The sequence below is a fragment of the Ochlerotatus camptorhynchus genome, unplaced genomic scaffold (assembly GCF_037179485.1).
Source record: "Ochlerotatus camptorhynchus isolate MF236.1 unplaced genomic scaffold, CSIRO-AGI_Acam_v1.1 ptg000232l, whole genome shotgun sequence".
Lineage (NCBI taxonomy): Eukaryota > Metazoa > Arthropoda > Insecta > Diptera > Culicidae > Ochlerotatus > Ochlerotatus camptorhynchus.
In genome coordinates, this window is record NW_027040722.1 from 8,936,138 (window position 1) to 8,961,777 (window position 25,640).

Sequence of the window (25,640 nt, forward strand, 5' to 3'; positions counted from 1 at the left end):
ATCGATATTGCGCCGTGATAACGATCGACGTCAATAATGCGTTCAACAGCGCCAGCCGAGAGACCATCGCCGAAGCGATGCATAGAATGGGGGTCGCTGACTACCTTTACAGGATGCTGAAGAGTTATTTCCAGAAATCAGGTTCTGGTCTACAGGACAGACATGGGACAGAGATCGATTAGAATCACAGCGGGAGTTCCACAAGGCTCCATCCTTGATCTAACGCTTTGGAACGGGATGTACAACGGCGTGCTAACGCTGAAGCTGCCCAAAGAAGTTGAGATCGTTGGCTTTGCGGACGACGTCGTCTTGACGGTAACAGGCGAGACGCTGGAGGAGGTGTAAGTGTTGGCGATCGAGGTGATCGACATGATTGGTAACTGGATGCAAGGAGCAAAGCTGCAGATGGCCCACCACAAAACGGAAGTGCTGTTGGTCAGTAACTGTAAAGCGGTACAGCGGGTAGTAATCACCGTCGGGGAGCACGCCATAGCCTCGACGCGCGTGTTTAAATACTTGGGAGTGATGATCGATGAACGGTTAAACTTCAACAGCCACGTCGAATATGGCTTTGAGAAGGCTTCGAAGGCCATCAACGCGATAGCTAGAATCATGCCGAACAACGCTGGTCCCAGCAGTAGCAAGAGGCGTCCTCTGGCCAGTGTTTCGTCGTCGATACGAAGGTATGGAGGTCCAGCCTGGGTTGCTGCGCTGGAAACGAAGCAGAACCAAAGGAAAGCAGCACGTTCCGGCTTATGGCCATGCGAGTTGTGAGTGCTTACAGAACCATCTCGTCAGAAGCTGTATGCGTTATCGCCGGAATGATCCCTATCGGCATCAACCTGGCGGAGGACAGCGAGTGCTACAGGCGAAGGTAAGCCGGAAGAGTACGGAAAGTGGTGAGAGCGGAGTCGTTGGGTAAAGGCTGACTAAAATTAAATTGGTACGCACAAAAAAACCTGTAATTCGTGATTCAACTAGTTTAAATAGTCCATTAATGGTTGCTTTACAGTACTTTTATAATAAATTAAAAGTTACAGCATTAGATGGTTACATTTCTACAGTTTGAACGAAATCTCGAACCTTCCTCTTGATGGAGCCCATCAGCGCCCGCACAGTGGAAACGGACACGGAATCAGTGCATTTCTTCCATTTTACCCGCATTTGCTGGAAGTCCTTAACTGCCCCACCGCTTCGTCGAAGGCACCGCTTTGAAATCGCCCAGTATTTTTCAATCGGTCGAAATTCCGGGAAATTTGGAGGATTCATTAGCTTGGGGACAAAATCGATCTAGTTGGCAGCATACCACTCCAAAACCACCTTGGAGCAGTGGCAGCTGGCCAAATCGGGCCAAATGATGACTTTGCCTCTATGATTGCGGACGAACGGCAATACACGCTTTTTCAGGCATTCTTCGATGTAAACTTGGGATGTCATCGTCGAGGATGTTTTCAGGCCACAACTGCAAATCGCTTGCCAATTCATGGCCTTCTTCGCGAACTTGTCGGAAAAAACACACACTTGAGTCTTCCCGGCACATGCCCACGTCCAGTTGCGATATAAAACTTTTGACCGGGAAGCTGCTTAAAATCGAGTTTGACGTATGTTTCGTCATCGATCAAAGTGCAGCCCCTGTGTTTTGTCAAAACACGGTGGTACAAGAACCTTGCAAGCTTTTTGGCCACGGAATTCGGCTTGATGTGCCGGTTCGAATGTTTACTGGCTTTGTACGAGTTGTATCCTTCCCTGGCAAGGATGTTCCACACCGTTTGAAAGTTGGCGATGCTCCTTCTGGCCACATCTCGGATCGACAGATCGGGGCTGAGTTTAATGCACCTCAACAACTTGCTGCGCAGCTGACGATCCCTGGTCCGCTGATTCCTTTCCACACTCAAGGTTTCCTTGTAGGTTTTGAGCACTCGACAAACTGTTGTTTCCGGCATCTTTAGCACTTTAGCGAGGAACCGGACCACTCCGAATTTTCCAGGTGTTAGTGCATTATATTTTTGTTTTGTTTTTGTTTCTAACGTTATTTCTGAACGCGATTGACTACTTTGATCAAGCTTGCACCAGTTGTTCTCTATAGAAGTGTGAACAAACCACTGTCATAGATTTTCGATTCCCAACACTAGAGGGCGTACCAATTTAGTTTTAGTCAGCCATTAAGTGGCAACAGGAGGGGAACACGGCGGAGAGCGGTAAATGGACACATACCTAGACTAATACCGATTCCTCCGACCTGGGTGAACAGAAAATACGGAGAAGTCAACTTCTACCTAACGCAGCTCCTATCTGGCCACGGCTGCTTCAGGAAATACCTGCATCGGTTCGGAAACGCAGCATCACCCCTCGGTGATGAAACTCCGGAGCCTGTGGTCTTCGACTATCCAAGGTTCGAATGGAGATGCCCGTCCTTATTGGGTTATGACACTCGGTCCTGGATCGAATGAAAAGTCGGTTTTCCAAGTGGTATGTATACCCTTCTTTGTAAGAAGAGTAAAAAACGATCGAAGTGAAGAAGGGGGTAATTAAGATTTTTTAATTAATTAAGTTTCTGATGGGATTCTGAGAGCTGGCGTTAAGGTGCAGTTTTTTTAACAGCAAGCGTCAGTGGCCTTCTTGTTTAAAAGCGTGCCAGCTGGATGTTTGCCCCTCTGGATGCAAGAATATCGAAGTAAGGATAATCTATCACAATTTAACTTTTAATTGGGTGAAATTGGACGGTTCGCTTTTAAACAGTGCAGCGTGGAAAGCTTTATGAACAAAATAATATTGTTCATGCTAATTGAAATGACTTTCCTGCTACAAGTCTTTGAACAAGTGCATATGAAAAAGTGGTGTGTTCCCATTGAGCGGGGATGTTTAAATTGTTTCAAGCTATGAAGATTATCTAGGATAATCGCTTGAGTTGTGAAATCTTACGAAGATCTAATGTGGAAAGAACAGAATTTATCCACAAACTGAGAGATCTAAACTTTCTACTCGGTCGATAAAATTATCTAATTCCACGATCAAGTACCAGAACATACAAATATCACAAAAAGGTGTAATGCGATAATTAATTAGCTAGAGAATGTTCTGAAGCGGAGAGATTGTTAGTTCCGTTAGAGTGCGGCAGTGTGAGAAAATTGAACAGAAATTGAAACTGAGCGAAGGCCATTAATGCGACAATATTAATAAATTGCGCACTCCTTTACCTACCTCACTCTTCGATGAGTGAAGGGATTTGAGGTATTTCCTGATTTCTTCTGGGAATTTTGTAGAAGTTGATTGTATTTTTTAAGTTTAATTACGTACGAATTCAGCAAAAAATTTAGAAGCTCAGTGAAGTTTGTAGAAGTTTAGGAAATTTCACAGAAGCTCAGGAAGTATTGTAAAGATTCAGTATACTTCTTAGATCTGCAGAGTTTGGTTTGGCATTTAGTTTCACTCAGATTTTTGGGAAATTCATAAAGAAGGTTCAAGGTCTTTCCTGATATTTGAAGATGGTCATGACTGTTCTGAGATCTTGGCCGTATTGTTAAATATTTCTTGAGAAAAAACATATGTACCGTAATAACCGGAAGAAGTTGATAAAACTTCGTAAGAGTTGAGTAAAATTGCAGTAAGTTAACATTAGGAAATTTTGCAGATGTTCAATGAACATTCGAGCAATTTTTTCACCCCTCTGGAATTTTTTGGTGAGCCACCTTCTGAATACAGGTGATCCTCAAATTAATTGATATTCGAAAACTGTTTTTGATAATAAAGACATATGTTGTTGAGCAAAGTTCAAGCTGAATAAATTTCAAACAACGTTGTTGAAAAACATTTTATCTATCTCTTAACATTCTCATTTTAGAGAATTTTTTTAGAATTGAATTAGGGCCTACCAGTTTTAAAAGGTGTTCGGTGCTCATCCCTACATATGTGAGCGTGTGCAAAATTTGTTTGCTTTAGTGACTTAAACACGAATATGAACCTGATGGTTTTTAAAATAATTCCTGAGCAACCTGGTACCATAGGAGAATATACGAGAGACGTGATTTTTATTATTGGACAGTAGAAGATCTTCAGAATAATTGATCCATCAGAAGTATTGTCAAAATATCCCGAGAAGCTTTTGAAGATCTCTGATCACCTGAAGATCTTTGGAAAAATTAGGAGTCATCTGGTTTCATGAGAGAATATCTGAAAGACATTACGTAAGCTGTTGGACAGTTTGGGATCTTCTAAATAGTATCTGATCAACCAGATGTTTTCATAATAAGTCGGAGACGAGCCAGCCAATGGCTGAAAGTCTCCTTAATAAAGATATATAAAAAAAAAAAAAAAATGTTTTCATAATAGTACCTTAGCAACCTAAAGACTTGACAAACTATGCTGAGTACTGAGTATGGAGATCTCTGATCACATGAAGAAAATCTATCTGATCACATGGAGAAAATATCTTAGAGATATGATTTGGATTGTTCATTATTTATGGAGATCGCTGATCACCTGAAGGTCTTTGAAACATATTCTGAGCAACCTGGTATACTTGATCAACTTGAAGACTTGAAAAAATATCATGAGAACATAGTTGAAGATGCTAATTTCAAATCACAGACTAGAGTGGTAATTTTTATACGATAGATGAGGAGATGAAAGTATAGAGTTGATAGTTCCGTTAGAGTACGGCAGTGTGAAATTGTGTATATAGAGAGTAGAAAGCGAGCAAGGACAAATCAGTTTGATCATCTCTCTTTACCAAACTCCCCCGTTGGAGAGGGATGGTGAGGGGTATTCCCCCCGCCACCGCTAGCTCTGTATATACAATTTCACATTGCCGTACTCTAATGGAACTATCAACTCTATACTTTCATCTCCTCATCTATTGTTAAGAAATTAACACTCTAGTTTGTTATTTGAAATAAGCATCTTCAACTATGTAAGTCGTTGACTTCACGCAGAAGTGATATAAAACAAATAGTTAAAGTATCATGAGAAGTTTTTGGAGTTATCTGATCACCAGAAGGTCTCTGGAATATATGCAGAGTCACCTAGTATCATGAGAAAATTTCTGGGAGATGTGATTTGAATTGTTGTAGAGTTTTAAAGAATAGTACCTGATCAACACGAAGTCTTGCAAAAAGTATCCAGAGGCAGCTACCACACTTGGACTCCACCTATCGACCCATCAACTCATGAACCGGGGACCCTTCCAAAGGAAGATGTGATCAGAGATTTTATGCCTCAGAAAATTCCGGCGGCGCCGACTGGGATTGAACCCAGGACTTTTTGGGGTGACAGACCACCCCAGAGGACTTTATGGAAATCTTAAAACACATGAAGGTCTTTGGAATAACTTCTAGGTAGCTCTAGTAGCAGGGCTGGTAGCGATCACTGCTGTCAGAAATAGTGATTTTAGTGACCATGTTGAATAAATAAGGATTTGAGTTGTAAAAATAGTGACTAAAAAGTGACCTAAGAGAAGGCACATCAAATAAATGTTAGATGTTTTAGACTTATTCAATTATTATCTCATAAACACTTATGTACGATATGAACCTTTAAAGTTAAAGATTCAATAGAAAATTAATAACCAAACCCACAGTATTAGTCACGGTGTCCACTAACTTCAATAATCTGGAAAACCGGGAATCCTCAGGAATTTTTTTGTTTCCTTAGAATACCTGGAAGTCTTAAAGAACTAAAAAAAAAATTTTACTAAAGATAATTTAAAGAAAATAAATGATTTTCATTCGCACTTTGAGCTTTAAAAATTCACAGTAAATTAATCTTCAGTAAGAAATAAATTTGTTTTTTTTTTTGTTTTTTGAAGACCAATGTTTCTTAAGTATTATAACCATTATTAACACTCGCTTCTCCCTGAACGCATCTATGCTTACCAGAAGCTCTCAAAATTTGTTTAATTATCCACCAAATTTTGAGATAGATTTTCATAATTCCCTGACGCTTCTGACGTTTAAGGATCAATCATAGAATTCTTGGAATACCCTATAATTGAATCTTGTCGTTGAAAACTTGTACTCGAAACTGCGTTGAATATCATTAAACTATCTAAAAATATATACATTTAGTTCTGTTGAATTTCTTGAAGATATCGCTGACAGCAAATAGTTCTCGCTTTTTTTTATTAATGGAACTTTGTTGATGTTCTCTAGTCAGCTTCGCTAAATTTTCGCATTATTTTAAGTTCTTAAAATCTCCATAGTATAAAATCCTTAAAATACTCTCACGTTTTCCGGAAGTACATAACATTTCCAGGATTTCTCTCGGAGCTTTACTGAAGTTTTCGGAAATTCATTGAGCTTCTCTCCAAAGGTTTCAAATATTTCCTTGACATTATTTGAACTGCCCTTTGATTATCTGACCTGTTTTGATGTTCTCGAAGCTTCCATAAAGCTCTTAGTTCTATTGAAGATCTCGGTTCTGCTCAGAAATAAATAGAATTCCCGTCAACACCTTTAAATTTCCCTGAAATTCTCAGGACTTCTGTGAAGTATCTGAAATATTTCTGAAGTTCTCATAAATTCTCCTATGGTATTTGTACTTCCCTGAAATGTGCGGAACATCTTAAAGGTTCTCAATTTGTTTTTCAGCACATCATGGAACTCTCTTGAATTTATCTTAATTTCCGATTATAGATTTTTAATCTATCTAGCTTGTCTGAGGTGCTTAGAACTTCTCAAACATTTGCACAATACCCCTAAAGTTTTCTAAATTTCTCAAGTTTGCTTGAAACCGGTGAAGTTCTTTGAAATTCTAGGAACTTCATAAAAGTTCTGGAAAAGTCTTGGATGCTAAAAAACCGCTTTGAGTTTCTTACAGCTTCCAGTAAGTTTCTCATATTTTCAGCGTGTTAACTTCCCTTATGTTCTTGCACTTTGTTTATAGAACTACACTTAAATTCTCAGCATTTCCTTTCATTCCTCAGCACTTCTCCAAAGTTCCTACAATTGTTGTAAAGTTAATGGGACTCCATTGAAGATCTCTTATCTTTCATTACGAAATTGAAATAAATATTTTTTTTTTACTTAATTCTGGCACTTTGAATATTTTTAACATCTTGAACTTGAACATGGAATACGAAACTTCATGACATTGAATATTTTTAGATCTTGGACGTACTTACTTGGAAATCTCAGGTAATTTTATCCAAAAAAATTGGGAAGATTTCCTGTATATAGAGAAAGGTGATAAAACGGCACAGCGCTAAGGATAATCAATTTTGAAATAAATTCACGCTAAAAAAGTTGAAAATAGTGGCTTTTTACAAGAAAAAGTGTCTTTAGTGACTTGGCCTTAAAACAAAAACTTTTCAGTGACTAGCTTGAAATAAGTGACCAAGTCACTAAAAAGTGACTCACTACCAGCTCTGTATAAGGGGAAATGGCTCTAATGTTAGCCTATGGATCTAAGATTGGGCTCATCTCTAAAAATCTGCTATTTAACAATTTAATCTAGATGAACGCGTCATTGTTCTATTGAAAATTTAGTCAATTGCTGAATTTATGTCCAAATTTGGAGCATTTAGGCCGACATTACATCCATTGATTTGAATTGTTGGATAGTTGGATATTTTCAGAACGAAACCTGATTAATCTGAAGTCTTGAAAAAGAAACCTACGGTTATCATGAGGATCTCTGATCACCTGATGGTCTACGGAATAATTTCTGAGCATCCTGGTATCATGAGAGATCATGTAATAAACTTGATTTAAATTGATTGATAGTTGAAGATCTTAAGAATAATACCAGATCAGCTTCAAATCTTGAAAAATATCAAGTGGACTTTATGGTGATCTTTGAATACCTGGAGACTGTTGGAATAACTTCTGAGCAGCCTGGTATCATATGAGAGAACATCTTTTTGATGTAAAAGACGCGGGCGCTTTCTGTGAAGATCGACGCATTTCGATGAAGTTCTCTAATATACCATGAAATTCCCCAATCCTGTATAAAATACCTCACACTTCTATTAAACCTCCTGATCTTCAATGATTCTTCCTGAGAACTTTTTTATAATACAAGATCCATAAAGTTTAATTTTCTCTATGAAGTTCTTAGATTCTTTTGCGAACCTGTTCGTATTGTTATGAAGTTCTCCGAACTTCTATGAAATATCCCCAAAATTCTCAGAAGTTCCCAAAACATCTGTAAAATTTTCAAATTTAAATTAAATCCTCTCAACTGCTATGAAATTCGCTCAACATTTAAGAGAAACATCTTTACATACATACAATGAAATTTTAAACAGAGTTCCATTCGTGTTTCAAACCTACTCAGAGGATGAGGATGAGGATGAGGATGATTGACCGCCCACGGTTGATACTCTGTTATTGCCAGACCAGCTGTAATTACACAGAGAACCAATAGACGATGCTTGGGACTAGCAATCATCCTCAATGTGTAAAAACTGGTGGTCTCGAATTAGGCAATACCAGCGCCAGCCGCGCCTGAACGCAGGTCAAGAAAGGAATGGGTAGGAATGTGTTGACGTGACACTCGATTTGATCGAAGCCGAGGAGTCCTCTGCACTTCCACGAGGAATCACAGGGATGTTGGGTAAGAGGGTTGGGTTAGCAGCAGGGTTCGTTTTGGTAAACGATAAGCTGAATTGATGTCCTAACGATCGTATAACGCGAAGGAGCTTGGGATTGAACCCATGGTCTTCTGCTCAGTAAGCAAAAACGTTTGCCACTAGGCAGACGAGCTCCTTTTTAATCATTGACGAATCTTGAATGTGGATGGGCTTGAGATTAGACTCATGATGTTCTGCTCAGTAAGCAAAAACGGTTGCTCTAAGGCCACCGAGCCTCTCATATCACATTATAGAGTTACTCAAGTTTTTATAACTATTCAAACCCGGCACCGACGACAACGAAAAGTTTTACAAAATACACGATAAACAGGCGACATTTTAATATTTTTAATATGAAAGGATCTAGGACCGCATTTTTCTTCTCAATAAGCAAGCCACTGCAACCGACGATCTTTGAAATACTAAAACTAAAAGCTACGAGAGAGTACTTAGGCCTTCATTAAGATCCACTTTCACGTGACGTTCAATGTTTCAATTTTCTCTTTACGCATGGTTCAGACAATCATAACAAGCTATGGCCGACGTGACGATTGTTTAAGACCTGGTTAAACAAGCTATTCAAATGAAATTACGTTCTCGAATTTCACTTGGCATGTAATGAACAACAGAAATACGCGATAATTTATATTTTCAGCGGTTGATGGTTAATTTTAAATATACTAAAGGTACTGCCTACGACTACGACGGCGAGTACGACAGCGACTACGACGGCGCCTACGACAACGACAACAGAGAATTTGTAACTTACCATTTGTCTAGGATAAACACCTTTGCCCGACACCTCCACTGGTTCTTCATGTCCGCTATCTGTTTGCAAAATATCTAATAGCAATTACCTTTGTTGTGATACTTCCTGTATTACCATGGTGATCTGGGAGGAGGTTCGCATCTAATGCTTTACCCAGGAACCGTTCACGGCCACCAGCTACCGCCCGTCCAGACTTGGGCATATCCAGCGAGACATCCTTCAGCTAACTCACAATCTCCGACACTCAATGCAAATCGCAGGCACACTTACGCTAGTTACAAAAAAAACACCCGTCCAAAGAAACGGATCCAATAAACGTCACTCTTGCGAAAGCACACCCGTCGTCGTCGAACGGCAAAAAAAGGAACCGGTGGGCAATTGTGTGATACGGATTTCCAAAATCAAACAGGAATGCACGAATTTCACCACACCCAACTGCGAAACACGTTCAGAAGCACTTATGGTACACTTCGTTCGAAAACACTAAATTTTTTCAAAAATAGTTGCGAATGAACCAACATCATCACCGCGTAAATAAACTAAAATTTAAATTATCACTCGCGATGCCACAAATTTCTGGACCGGGAGAAAAAATTAAACAACGCAGATAGCGTTAAATCTTCTTTTACTTGCTCTGTAATTAATTAGGATTCAAGTGTTCATAAAGCAGTCTTTTATTTATTTATTTGTCTGCATCAACAGGCTGTGTAAAGCCCCAATGATGATTTAAGTAACTTATACAGGTAAATCAAAAAATAAAAACTAAGAATAAAATACATAAATAAAACACACAATCATTCACGGTTAACTGTGCCAGAAAAGAACGATGAGAAGTATCTTCGTAGCAGCTGTCGAGGCATATTGAAATCGAAGATGCCCGAGACTCGATTGAACACTCGTTGCAGCCCACCTATTGCACCGTTCATGCCATAGTTTGTGCGCTGAAGTGGCAATCTCAGCATAACGTTGTTACGTAGCGCACGGGGTTGGACGTTAATGTTGACTTGCCCCAAGATTGCACTGCAATCAATTCTACCTTGTAAAGTGTCCGCAATTAACAGGGCCCTAGAGGTGTCTCTTCTAGTTCGGAGAGGCTCCAGATCAATCAGCTGGCAACGACTTTCATAGCTGGGCGGATGAAATGGGTCTCTCCAAGGCAGCTTCCGCAGAGCGAATCGAAGAAAACGGCGTTGAACGGGCTCAACTCTCTCAGCACCATTGTTGTAGTTTGGACTCTAGACCGTAGAACAATATTCCAGAATGGATCGCACCAAGGAACAGTACAGTGACTTCAAACAGTAGATATCGGAGAAATTCTTTGCTATCCTGAAGATAAATCCCAATGTCCTAGACGCCTTGTCGACAACTTACGAGATGTGCTGCTTGTACGTAAGTTGAGAATCTAGAATAACACCCAGATCTTTCACATGGTTCACACGGTCGATTACAGTGCCGATAAGTTTGTATTCAAATGTGATTGGTTCTTTCTTCCGAGTAAAAGTGATCACTGAACACTTAGTGGGGTTAACCACTATTCGGTTCAAATTACACCAGCTGGCAAAGGCTTCGAACTGACGTTGAAGGAAGTGACAGTCATCAATCGAGTGGATTCGTAGGTAGATTTTAAGATCGTCTGCATACGATAGTCGTGGGCCTTCGATGACCAAGTTCACGTCATTGAAGTAGAGTAAGAAAATCAAAGGTCCGAGGTGACGATCAGTGAGATATGAACGAAACCATCGCAAGAGGTTGCCGCTGACCCCAAGTCTATGCAACTTGGCAATCGCGATGGCATGGTTTAGCTTATCGAAGGCAGCTGACAAGTCGGTGTATATGACGTCTGTTTGAGTCCTCTCTGCCATGCTTTCCGTAAGATACGATGTCAAACACAGCAGATTTGTGGAAGTAGAACGACTGGAAGTGAAGCCGTGTTGATCACCACTTAGATACTGCTTACAATGAGAGAGTAGAGGCTCCATGATGACTAACTCGAATAACTTCGAAACTGCGCTCAACGACGTAATTCCACGATAATTGTCCACATCCCGTTTGCTGCCCTTTTTGTGGATAGGAAACATATGTGCGAATTTCCAACAAGATGGAAATGTACCACTCGAGATGGACAATCGAAATAGGTGAAGCATGGGCATCAGCAAGCTGGCGATATGCTTTTTCAGGAATACGGATGGAACGCCATCGGGTCCTGGATTGAAGGACGACTTGAGTTGTGATGCGGCAGTGGAAATCATCTCGACGTTGACATCCATCGCACCCAGTGTTTGACCGTACAGTGGAACATTACTAGCTGCTAGGGTAACGTGTTCGTCAGTTAATCTCTCATTCGTGAAAACACTGGCGAACTTCTCAGAAAACAAGCGACAGATCTGCTGAGGAGTGGAAGCAACTGCTCCATTCAACACCATTGAAGAAGGTAGGCCGGATTCCTTGCGCTGCTCATTTACGTAATTCCAGAATGACTTCGGGTGCGACTTGAGTTTCCTCTGAATCTCTCGTTGATATCGCGAATAGCATCGACGGCTAACTCGCTTGAACTCATAATTGAGCCTAACGTAGTGACGTTTCAGCGAAAGCGTACGATACTTAGTGAATTTTCTTAATGCGGCTCTCTTGGTCGACTTCAAACTACGCAGTTCACTCGTCTGCCAGGGAGGATGAGAAATTTTACGGTGAACTCTTTTCGGAACGTGCCTGTCAATGACATAAGCCAAGACATGTGAAAATGTTTGCGCAGCGGTTTCAACATTATCAGGATCGAAGATGCTCTCCCAATCTATACTAGATAGCACGTTGACGATACTACGGTGATCGGCTTTCCGGAAATCGTATGACACGGTCGTGGAAATGTCGTCAAAGACCCGATCGTGATTGTCAGCAACAGTGACAACCAAGGGAGGGTGATGATGTACTTGCTTTACTAGTGGAGAAGGTGCCGTGGAGATGAAAGGAGCGGTGTCCTGAACGCTAACGAAGCAGAGGTCCAGGCTACGATTGTTTTCGTTGACTACGTGGTTTATTTGAGATAGTGTTGCTGTACTATAGCAGTCGAGAAGGCTAACTGATCCTGTATGAAATACAGAGTGTACAGGTCTTTGAGTGATTTGTCGTATTTTGAGATATCCAGTTCGATGATTCAGAGGTTTTATAACGCTGCTCCATTCGTGTTTCAAACCTACTCAGAAATAAAAAAGAATAATCGAGCAGATGCAAATTTATAAAAAAAATGTTACCGTTGGGACATAATATCCCTTGTTTGTCAGTTAAAAAGTAGTTCAATTTTAAATTTTTTATTGTTGCTAAGTGTTTATTGTTTATTTATTTACATATTGAATATTATATAGACCTATATTAAAGAATTCATAAATAAAAGCCTAGCTAGGATTAAATTAATTGCATGCACACTCAAGAAACAAATTCGAATTGATAACCTAAGAACACAATTTGTTACACTACACTACACGAAAACCGATACCCTTGGGAAAAGCTGATGCAGAGCTAAATGCATTACCACAGAGGAGACAAAGGACTACTATGAAAAATGGTATATCTGAAAGGGAGAGGCTACTGGTGGTCCTATTAGTGATGGAAAGTTCTTTTCCAAGTAACACCTCAAGTGAGGAACATCTCGAAACTAGACCAGTTGTGCACAGTGAAGTGGACAATTGACTAAAATCTCAATTTATATTGCTAAATTGGAAAAAGTCGAACCAGGTAGGCCTAATCACCCATAAAACGATTATGGACCCCGGAACCCAAAACCAGTAGTGCTCTGTGGTAACACCTGCCCCCTTTGATATTTTCCTCACCCAACCAGGACCCATTGTATTCCGGTTGAAGCCGTTCCGTTACCGGTTAGCTAAGGCAGCTGACCTGGAATTAAAGTCCGGTGCGAGGTGCGTAAACAAACCCCAACGTCGACCAGCCAAAGGTCCTTTGTGACCGCAGGTTCCCGAATAGATCACAGCCCACGTGTCCTCCGTCCGCAGAAGTTAGGCTAGGAGTACCGACGCCATCGATCAACGAACGCAGCCGATCAGGTGCTTTTCGGTCCGCATGAACAACCACCGATCGTGAATCTGCGACGTCCGACCACGCGAATCTACGGCGTATGCACAAACACACATACCATTGCTGTAAGTCAAATAGACTGGACTCTGGTTAAGCAGATTCCCTTGATAAAAGCCGGTCCTGAGCGCAAAAGGGCCTCAAGCTCGAGCTTGCCGGGAGCAATCAAAAGAGACCTTGAGAGCCCACCTTCAATGGTCCCCGTGGCTAGACCAGGGATCGAAGGCATTGTAGGAGGGTCCTTCTGACCTCTTGGTAACAAAGATAGTGCTCGAATATTGAAACTGCTACTCAGCATTGTGCGGGGTGCGTTTCCGATCTAGCTGAAAATTTAAACAGTCCTCAAAAATACAACAGCATTGCAAACAGCCTAATGTTTCAGGAAAAAGTTACACATTGTGCATAAGCGGGTCAAAAAAGACCCAAAACTTCAACTCGTTCCCAAAAATTAAGTTTTGTACCGATTCTTCATCTATTGTCCTCAAATTAAAGATGATGATTCCTGCCCAGAATTTCCTGGATGAATGGCATCCTGCCCAGGATTTCTCAAATTCGGCCATTTAGGCTTCCTGGCACCAGTTCCGATAATGCTCAAAATATGCATTTCAAAAACCGTATGTACTGGTACCGTCCGACGGCTCAAAATTTATGATTTTTCATCCAGAAGTAAATAGATGTGGCCAGATCCACCTGTTGGAAGTGTTCTTTTGTGCCCTAACGGAACCGGTGCCAGGTAACCTAAATTGCCAAATTGGAAAAATCCTAGGCAGGGTGCCATTTGAGAAACCTTTACCTTTCATTTGAGGTCAAAAGATCAAAAATCGATTGGAAAGTGGATTTTTGGGAGCGAGTTGCAGTCTGGGTCTTTTTTGACACGCTAATGCACAATGTGTCACTTTTTTGTAGACCCACTTCTTCTTTTGAAAGCAAAATATTCGTTTCCGAATGTTAGGAAAAGTCAGTAAATTGCAGGTCTCTATCATATTTCGTTCCAGTTTTTTAAGTGACGCCGGGTCAAAAAGACCATAATGCACAAGGAAGGCTATCTAGCAGCAATGGGTTCAAGAGAAGCAGGCAACAGAACGAATACAAAAATGTTAATTACTCAGCATGGTCTAAACTTCATAACAAAAACCAAGCCTGTATTTGAAAGGAAACAACATGATGTATATTATGTGAATTGTTATTTTGACGTAGTACTACGCCTTTAATATCTATACTGGGGGACAAATTAAAAAAACACGCTTCGGCTGCTGCAAAATAGTTCCAGCGTCTCATGTTGTCACCCGCACACAATTTGAGCCAAATTATTTCGTAGACAATGGACAGCATTCCACTGCTAAGCCCAATGCACCACATCTCTCATTATTCATATAGAAACCGCAATCAACCGTTGGCAAATACCTGCTCTAAATAATGGAGCATTTTTGTAATTGATCATACATTCACCTTTAATGCCACGTAGAGCTGGGCTGTAAAATTCTTGCAACGGTATTTCTCAAAAATACATCCTTTCAAGCTCAAAAGAGCGGGGAATGCACGTCACTAAAACTGTCGTTCTGCAATCTGTCACTCTCTGTATTCATCGCTGCTTGTCGGTTTAGAACACACCTCCATCCACCTGGGATGGAGAACCGTTCGTAGAATATCAAGAAATCAATGACTGTCTATCGTATACGTAGAATTATCCACTCCAACACCCTGCAAGCACTTCTCCGATATGCCAAACGATGCAATTTTGTAGCACATACCATGCCACGGCAGCGCACATAGCACCTCTATTGATCCCTGCTATCGATGCTGCGCAAATACTTTCGATACATGACACATGAACTGGATGTGTTTACCCTTCTCCAATCCCATCCATCGTCGTGCAGAATTGAGTGCACTACTCCACCACCCACCAGCAGCGCTTGATAGAGGCAGCTTAGATGGGGAAACCCCGGCTGAAAGCTACATGACAAGAAGCATGAATCGTTATCAAAATTTTAGTCATGAATTTTCACAGCATTCCAATCGGTTTGTTTTTGCAGATTTGAGCTGTGGAGTGCAGCAGCCATCCATGTTGCGTTGTTGGCGCTAGTCAGAGGGTGGAAGGTGAAGGCAAAATAGATCTGAATGTGGATGCTTTTTCGATGGCCTGAATTGAATAGTGTTGTGTAGAACTTCGAGCAATTTGTCATAAATGAGTTCCAAGGAATGGTGACCGCTTAGGAAAAAATATATTTATTTTTAGATCGCTTGGTGTTGCTCGATTCCTTAATTGGGATCGTTCTTGTTGGAATTTTTCCTTTGGAACACGGCTAAAACATAAATTTACATGTACTGATCAGTGTCTGTCTCCCAGGGAAGTGGTTTTCCCCGGATGCTACACGTAAGACGACAGACGACTAATTACAAGGATAGGGGAAATGAATGTTATGTCGGCCTAAATTAACCTAATTTGGGCCCATACATAAATTCAGCAATCGACTAAATTTTCAATAGCGACCAAAAATATCCATAAGTACCGTCCCAATGACGCGTTCATCTAGATAAAATTGATAAATAGTAGATTTTTAGCGATGGGCCCAATCTTAGATCCATAGGCCAACATTAGAGCCATTTCCCCTATATATTATTAGTAAAGCCTAAATGTATGTACCTCTTATGTAATCATCGCTGATCAACCAATGATTTTTGTGATGTTTTTGAATTCTAGCGATTTGATCTGCTTATAACTTTTCAGAAATGAATTTTACTGATTATTTGAACTAACTCTTTGATTATTTTGGTGCCATAATAATTGTTGACATGCTAAATAGTGTTTCGTAAATGACAAATCATCAATCAATTTCCCATGCATTTTTCTATGGCGTCCTTATATTTATTTCCGAAGGAGAAAATCACATTTCCATTTATTTCTCCTACGTACATGATACAATAAGTTATTTCTTAGGCTATTGTAGCATAATAATGTGGTTTCCAAACACACATGATATAGAATTCCCTTTGATTCTTAGATTTAGGTGGAGTCATGGTTTTTTTGGGCTACAAAATGGTGAGTTGACAACCAGGAAGGAATACCTGGCTCTGGTCCTCACAAGGTCCTACTTCACGCCTCCCCGAGTCATATGATAACAAAAGACTACCAGCTGAAACATGGACACTTGCGCGGTAACCATAGTACGGTGATATAGAATTCCTCTGATTCTTCAATGTGAGAGGAGCCATGGTTTTTAAAGTGTCCTTATACAAATTTCTACTAGTGTAGATGAAGACTAATTATCTATTTTTTTCCTTGTTTCTCATCTTCTCGTGCATTTTTCTTGATATTGATTTCACATACAGTAGAAGTAACCTATTATGTCCCGTAACGTGGGTAGATCACCTTTTTGTGGTACGTTACGGGATGTAAGATCTACCGCCGATTACTAGTCCAGAATACTTCAAACTAGGGGAACAGGATCTTTCAGTAATCAAATGAACACATCTTAGTCCTGGTTTTTTATGCCGTCTTGATAGTGACAAGACTCGGCTGTTCACCGAGGATGATGGTGAATGAGATAATGACCAGCTGGTAAGTTGCAGTATTCCGAAAAGTTGTTCAGATAGTCAGGATGACGTCCTCATTGTAACGCTGGGTCCCACCCTGCAGAGGACGAAACTGAGAGCGCAAGCGTCAGTCTCCTCAGTGGTCAGATGGGCTGACTCTGTTGGTTTCCAGCTTTCCGCCGGCAAGAGCGTGCGCTGCCATATATGTACCACCAGGCATCGCAACAACGGACAGCCCATCATGATAAAAAAAAAACAAGCAATACCGACTAAAAACACCGTGAGGGTCTTGGGAGTGCTCCTCGATCGGAATTTATCCTTTGAGCCGCACTTCCAACAAGAAAAGAAGGACTGTCACAGTCGGTCCAACCTGATTAAGACCATCTCCCGCCCCCACCGATCCAACAATCGCGAAATTCGCTTCCGCGTAGCTAGAGCCATCATCGACAGTCGCCTACTGTACGGTGTAGAGATTACATGGCTTGCCGCCGAGAAAGCCGTCCAGATTCTGGAACCGGTGTACAACGGCTACGTTCGGTCTCCTGCCCTCTACCCCGGTCGACGCTGCATGTGTTGAAGCCGGTATCCTACCTTTTCGGCTCGTTTTCACCTCAGCTACTACTACCAAAGCCGCTGCCTTTCTCGCTAAAACGTCGGGAAACAACAGGAGCGTTCTCCTCGACGAGGCGAACCGACTCCTCCGCACGGCCGCCGACGTAGATCTCCCTCCAGTGGCCAGGGTCCACTGGCACGGAGACAAAAGTTGGCAATCGCACAAGATCAAAATTGGCAGCCGAATCAAGGACCGCTTCAGGGCAGGAGACAACTCGCTGGCTTTACGCCGGACAGTTGTCGAAACTATCGAGGCGCACTACCAAGGTTATGAAGTTAGGTACACCGACGGCTCTCTCTCCAGGAGCGGAGTGGGAATGTGGTCCGGAGATGGTCTGCTTGTGAGCAGATCGTTCTCGACCCATTGCTCGGTGTTTGCAGCTGAGGCAGCGGCCATTCTCCACGCGGCTATGTTACCGGCCAACGGGCCGATATTAGACGTAACTGATTCACACAGCGTGATATTGGCCCTAACAACAAAAACACCGAAGCATCCGTGGATCCAAGGAACGGTAAAGCACGCGCCGCCCAACACAGTATTCATGCGGGTACCCGGTCACTGCGGGATCCAAGGGAACCTAATATCAGACCACCTCGCCGGCTCAGGCCACACCGGACCCAGGTTAGGCCGTCCCTTATTTTCTGAAATTCGACCAATTTGTAAATTCAACTAAATTCAAATGTTCGTTTTGGTTAGAAAACAAACATATAAAAATTTGAAGTTCGTACGTTAACGTTTAGAGGTCGTTCATCGGCTCTAAATTAATGGTAGTGTAGGAGACCCCCATGCCACGGCAAGCAAGCTTCCGTAGTGTATGCGTTATAGGTAAAAATACATCGTTTGTGGGTATTCCTCAAACAGATCATGGAACGTCAGATTGATCTCATTTGGTGTAAGCAACTTTTTCAAAACATAGTGTATATGCATAATAATTATTTTTGTGAAGTTTTTAAGCGGTATGTTTTCCATTTAATGTGTTTTGGTTCAATATAGTCGTTTAATTGGTGGACACTTTTTAAAAAAGTGGATTAAAGCAAAGTAATGAAGGCAATCCAATTAATTTGTTTAACTTATTAACAAAGTTTTGTAGTGTTGTCTTTTGTTTATTTGGAAGTTTCTTCCGCAAATCTTCCACATTTAACAGCAGATCCTGGAAGGCTTTTTCATTTTTTGTCACATTTCTGTTATAATCCTGCATCAATTTGATTGCTCTCTCTGCGTGGTCGTTTACCACTTGAAGCCGAGTAACGATTTTTTCTCCTTTTTGGTATTTGGTATTTTATTAGTACTCCATTCACTTACTGGTTCATCGAAGAAGCTGATATCAATCCCCAATACTCTAAAAAATTCCACAGTATTTGTTCAAAATCATTAAGATAATTAAATTCCATGAACTTCAATATTCACCATAAAAACGCGCACTGCACCCGTTGTGCGCACGAATAGCACAGACGGGTGAAAACAGCAACGCACTTGCGCTGTCAAACCAACGCAACATAAAACATGTAAATAGTAGCATAGGATGTACAGAAAATGTAAATAAAAAATCAGTTGAAATCAGCATCCCGTCGCGTTTAGATGAAAGTTGCTCTACTTCCGTGTGTGGTGTCCGAAGTGCCTCGGTCGCGAAACCTTTTACACAAGTGAATCCGTTTTTTGACGAGCTAATTAATTGCGGTGGAAGGTGAAAGAACCACAGCCAGGGAACTACTTCCACCGTCGTTTTTGTTGAAAAGAAAAGTGGTTAAGTGCTAAACATAATTTGGTCCTTCGAGCCGGATATCAGTTTTGAAAAGTTTGGGAGAACCAGCCGACCGATGGAGCTCGATATTGGTTTATCTGCTTTCAATCCGCCTCGATCCTTGTACGCTCCGGGAATGGGAAAATCAATGTGCACAACTCGACACTGACAATATAGCTTCAGTTCTGGGAGGAACTGCGTCGAACTCAAGCGCCATTGCCGATGAATCGAATTCCATGCCATCCTACGTTAAGATGGTCAACTTCCTCCAGAACTATGCTCGAGTGTTGTTTGCAGTGTCCCCAGCTATATCCGCTCCTTCTCGCAACAAGTACAAGTCTCTTTCAAAGTCAGCCGCCTTTCCCGTGACCACGCAGAAGAACGTATGCAGCTCATTACCAGAAAATTCCAGCTCCAGCAAGTCAGAGAAGTCGTGTGAACTATGTGGTCAAGGACATTACCTGTACCACTGTCCGGAGTTCCAGGAACTAGACGCTGTTCAACGGACCAATCTAGTAAGGCAGAAAAACATTTGCATGAACTGTTTGCGTTTCTCTTCCCACTTTGCTCGCACCGGTACTGGCTCCCGATGCCGTGTCTGCTCCAGAAAACACCACACGCTACTTCATACAGATACCAGTGATACCAAGCTCGTTGCCAACAATCCGTCTACTGATCCTACCTGTTGCGTTGCTATCGAGCAAGCTGTTAACTCTACTCAGGCAATTCAGCAGCTCAAGTCTGTTTTGCAAGGTACAATTCAGAAAGCGTCTACCTTTGCTGTTCCCGTGAATAAATTTGGCAATGTTCACGACGCTTCTGGGAATCCACAATATGCTCTGGTCTCGCAATCCCAAGCAGTGATCCCCGGAACCGTCTTCCTTCCTACTGCGCTCGTGAACATTCGCACTAGCAGAGGTCGGACTGTCACCGCACGTTGCCTGTTGGATTGCGCTTCTCAACGCAACTTCATCTCCGTAGCACTGTGTGAAAAGCTTAAACTTCCTCGAACTCGACTGCTGCAGCCGATCACCATCAGTGGAATTGGCAACACTACTACACTTGTGGAACACGAAACCTCCGTTACCATCAACTCCCGGGTGTCGCCATTCTCCCTGAAGAGTTCAATGCTCATACTCCCATCGATTACCATGAAGCTGCCACAGGTCTCCATCAACGTTCGTCAATGGTCAATTCCAAGGGACGTTGACCTCGCAGATCCAACGTTCGCCGTCACCGGTAGCATTGACATGATCCTAGGTGCCGCACACTTCTTCCGTGTTCTCCGTTACGGCCGAATCTCTCTCGGAATCGATCTTCCTCTGCTCCAAAACACAGAATTCGGTTGGGTCATATCAGGAGAATGTACGCTGGAAAACCATGACCACCATGATAAAGGTAGCTGTCAGTTTAGCAATCCCTGCACGATCGACGAGCTGGTTAATCGTTTTTGGCAGTTGGAAGAAGTTCAACAGGCACAAGGCTGGTCTCCATCCGAACGTTTCTGTGAAGAGCATTTTCTCAAAAACACCACTCGAAACTCCGATGGCCGCTACGTTGTCCAACTTCCGAAGCGCGAAGAGCTCTTGCTGCATCTGGACGACAACTGGTACAACGCTACACGACGTTTCTACGCTTTGGAAAGGTCGCTGGCCCGAGATCCAGAGAAGAAGGCAATGTATCAAAAGTTCATCCACGAGTACTTGGCGTTAGGACACATGCGGGAAATCAGTCCCGATGAGCGTAATTTCAAGCATCGTTACTTCCTTCCCCACCATGCAGTTATCAAGATGGACAGCACAACGACCAAGCTTCGAACAGTCTTTGACGCCTCATGTCAATCGAAATCTGGCCTTTCGTTGAACGATGTTCTGCTTGCTGGTCCCACCATTCAAGATACCCTGGTCACGATCGTTATGCGCTTCCGAATATTCGAATTCGTCGCTTCTGCCGATATCGAGAAAATGTACCGGCAGATCCTTGTGTTCTTACTTGACCAACCGCTCACGAGCATTGTCTGGCGCGATCATCCCGATCTTCCGCTGCAGATCTTCCAGCTACTCACTGTCATCTATGGTACCAGCTGTGCTCCATTTCTGGCGATCAGAGTATTAAAGAAGCTTGCTGATGACGAAGAACAGCAATTTCCATTAGCAGCTCCAGTGCTTCGTCGTGACTTCTACGTCAATAATCTACTAACTGGCTCTAACGACGCGGAATCTCTCGCCATTACCTGCAAAGAGCTTATCGCACTGCTTGCTTCTGCAGGACTTCCACTCTGGCAATGGTTTTCTAATAGCCAAACCGTTCTTGATGCCATTCCACAGGAGCTTCGGGAAACTGAAACTTTACTCGACTTGGACCATGAAGCCTCCGTCACAACGTTGGGTTTACGATGGGAGCCTTCTACCGATCTCCTTTCCTTCAAGCAACCGAAGTGGACGGAGTTTGCCACGTTAACGAAACGTGCAATCCTGTCACAAATCAGCAGTTTGTTCGACCCACTAGGTCTCATCGGACCGACCATTTCGAAGGCAAAGATTTCGCTCCAAGGATTATGGAAACTCCAACTCGACTGGGACGCGGCAGTCCCACCAGTATTTGTAAGCAATTGGCAGGAATTCAAGCAAAACCTCACCGTTCTCACTCAACTACGTATTCCTCGACACGTTCTCAGTCCAGGCTACGCAAGGCTGGAAGTTCGCGGCTTCAGCAATGCATCAGAGGCTGCATATGGTGCATGTCTGTACCTCCGGTCGATAACATCTGCTGGATCCTGCACAGTTCGCCTCCTGATGTCAAAATCAAAGGGCACTCCTATAGATACCAAAAGCATTCCTCGACTTGAGTTGTGTGCTGCTCTGCTCCTGTCCAAGCTTCTGGTTCAAGCCATGGACAGCTTCGATATTTCCGCCACGATATATTTGTGGACGGATTCCACCATTGTCTTAAATTGGCTCTCCGCAACACCGTCTACGTGGAAGACGTTTGTGGCCAATCGTATAGCTGAGATTCAGGAGCTCACCATTCATGCTGTCTGGAATCACGTTCCGTCCAAGGACAATCCAGCGGATTTCATCTCTCGGGGCATGAATCTCGACGAACTCGAAAGGAGTTCACTGTGGTGGCACGGACCGCAGTGGCTTGGCACGTTAGCTATACCATGGCCTGCTAAGTACTCTCCAACAAAATCGTTACCGTCGGATGAATCAGAAGCTCGCAAGATCGTCGTACTTCCAGTCGTTGAAGATGAAACGACCAATGATTTAGTGTTCCACTACTCCAGCCTTCGTCCGCTGCTTCGAATAGGCTCTCTCATACGAAGGTTTGCCGAGAATTGTCGGCGTCGCAAGAATCATCAAGATCCTCTTGTGGGGCCGCTCACCGCAACCGAAATCGATCAAACTCTACTCGCCTTTGTGCATCGAGCTCAAGAGCAGCACTTTGAGAAGGAAATCCGTCAATTTTCCACCACTTATCAAGACGATCGCAAGTCCAAGCTCCGATACCTTCATCCACAGCTTGTGGACGACATTATTCGTGTCGGCGGTCGGTTGCACAACGCACAGATCCCGATCGAAGAGAAGTATCCGATCGTCCTCCCGGCCAAGCATCGACTGACCGAAATGATAGCGACCAAAGAGCACCAGAAAACGCTCCACGCTGGCCCTGGATTGTTGCTTTCGTCCTTACGTCAACGATTTTGGCCTCTTGGCGGTCGGAATTTAGTTCGCCAGGTCATCCACCGATGCATGACGTGCGCCCGAGCTAAACCGAAATCTCTCGAACAGCTGATGGGACAACTGCCTCCTGTTCGGGTCAATCAGGTGTACCCATTCCAGAATGTCGGCATAGACCTGGCCGGCCCGATCTACGTGCGCACATCGGTAAGAAACAGACGTACTCCGTTCTTCAAGGCATACATCGTGGTCTACGTGTGTCTCGTAACCAAAGCCGCTCATCTCGATCTCGTGTCTGACCTCACCAGCGAGGCATTCATTGCCAGCCTTCGAAGATTCACCGGTCGTAGAGGAAAGCCTGCACAGGTATATTGCGATAACGCGACAAACTTCGTGGGGGCGAAGAGAGAGCTAGAAGAGCTACGGAAACTGTTCATGTCCCAGCAGCACAAGGAGTCGGTAGCGCGAGAGTGTTCAGAAAATGGAATCCAATTCCACTTCATCCCACCACGTTCGCCTTCGTTTGGTGGAATCTGGGAAGCCTGCGTGAAATCAGTCAAGACCCTGCTCCGCAAGATTCTTGGCAATGCACACCTCACTGAGCCTGAACTACAAACTGCTCTAGTGCAGGTGGAGGCAATGCTCAACTCACGCCCTATTACTCCACTACCAGACGATCCTTCCGACGAGTTCGCTCTCACTCCAGGACACTTCCTGATCGGCAGACCACTGAACGCAATGCCCGATCCTGACCAGCAGGACATTCCCGAGACCCGCTTGACCCGGTGGAGACGAGTTCAGCAGCTCACCCAACATTTCTGGTCCCGTTGGCACAAGGAGTATCTGGCTACACTGCAAAATCGCTACCGCTGGAATCAAGTTCTCGGCAACCTCGCCGTCGGTTCCATCGTCGCCCTCAAGGACGAGAATGTTCCGCCACAAAAATGGCCTCTCGGGCGCGTGATCAGCATCCACCCTGGTACCGACGGACGAGTGCGGGTCGCCACAGTAAAGATCAGTTCAGGAACAACCAAGCGTGCCATCTCAAAGCTGTGCCTACTTCCAGTCGAGATTGATCCTGCCATCGTAACTTCGAATGTGGTTCAAAACATCAGTAATTCTGTTAAATCATCGTTGAAAGAAGACCTTCGCTTGAGGAACCAAGCCGCTGGACCAGCTCCCGGCCCTTGCTCAGGGAACAGAGCCGCCGGACGAGTTCCCGGCCCCTACTCGGGGAAATGAGTCGCCAGACGAGATCCTGGCCCATGCTCGGGGGAATCGAGCGGTTCCTGATACAACTGTAAAGAGTCAAGCTCGCCATGTGGGTTCGGAGAACCCCATGGCTCGGACTTGACACTAGTTAAGTACCACCTCTTTCATTTCCTCCAACAATTCGCATACAGATGTCCCTTCTTTACAGCACATCATTCGATGCCAAATTGTTTGTCGCCTTCCGCCAATGAATTAGAAGCTGGAAGGAAGCCTGTTGCGACGAACTGCTTAAACAAATCACCCTCCAGAATCTGTGATTCACCTTCATTGAAGAAGAGTCGTAGAAGAATTTTCCTTGCCGGTGAACGATGAATTCCCGAAATTTCATGGCGGCCGGAATGTTCAAAATCATTAAGATAATTAAATTCCATGAACTTCAATATTCACCATAAAAACGCGCACTGCACCCGTTGTGCGCACGAATAGCACAGACGGGTGAAAACAGCAACGCACTTGCGCTGTCAAACATCTTTAGACTGTAGATAGCCCGTGCCATCCAGCGCGCAGTATGCACAGGTCCCGGTGCACGGAAATAAATTCCTTTTGGAGGAACTTTCCCCGAACAAATGATTGCAAGTTCCAGAAACTAACGGTAATCATCCCTCGACTGTCCAAGCTACGAAATATCATTGCAATAATAACATATCATATGAGTTAAGATAAAATACTCACAATGATGTTATGTTCCGCGTAGCTTGCAATTTGAGTTATGCGATTTCTCAAAAAAATGTGGTCATTCGGATGTCAGCGGAACTTCGTATTTTTCCTTATCTTTCGACTTCCAGTGGCTTTGAAATTGCTTGAATATAATAATGTCGGGTCCGCTTGTCGGCCCCATGATGATATGGAAGACACTTTCTAGGGCTAGCTCTAAAATATGGTGCCTACAGGGTAGCCATAGAAGCTTCGCCTCAAGTTGGCGCTCTATCCACGAAGTTGCACCGTGTTTCCAGCCTTTAATTAGTTGAAAATCATTAAGTAGCAAAAAAGGAAAGCAACGACTTAAGCAACTGACCTACTGTGGAAATAAAGTTAAAAAGATATCATAAATACCTGTATTGACACTGGTGGTGTCAAAGGACATAGCTTTAATTCGATCAGTTAAGTTCCAAGCTTTAATCAATTCCACAACAGCTTCTCCGATGACTTTTCCTGTCCCTCTTTCAACAAATGGAACGCCAAGAAGCTGTGTCGTGCTTTTTCCTGTCACAAGTACTGCTTGGCGATCGATCAGTTCCTTCCCTATCAAAGAACTCACCACTTTATCGTCCCAGTGAACTGTAAGGATTCCATCGGGACTGAAATTCTCCATCAATTTCAAGGACGATTCAGGCCGGTATTTCTCACGCAATCGATGTATGGTGGAACGGTTGATGTTAGTA

General features: G+C 43.2%; 2 protein-coding genes across 2 annotated transcripts; both read left to right on the forward strand.

Moving 5' to 3' along the window:
* The first annotated feature begins 369 nt into the window (after positions 1–369).
* LOC135704275 (uncharacterized) lies at positions 370–774 on the forward strand. Its single transcript, XM_065225739.1, has one exon. It carries the CDS (start codon positions 370–372, stop codon positions 772–774), a length of 405 nt encoding a protein of 134 aa, XP_065081811.1.
* Positions 775–821: 47 nt separating this feature from the next.
* Positions 822–24,228, forward strand: LOC135704276 (uncharacterized). Its single transcript, XM_065225740.1, has 2 exons — positions 822–874; positions 20,223–24,228. The coding sequence occupies exons 1-2, from the start codon at positions 822–824 to the stop codon at positions 24,226–24,228; spliced, it is 4,059 nt and encodes a 1,352-aa protein (XP_065081812.1).
* The last annotated feature ends 1,412 nt before the right edge of the window (positions 24,229–25,640 follow it).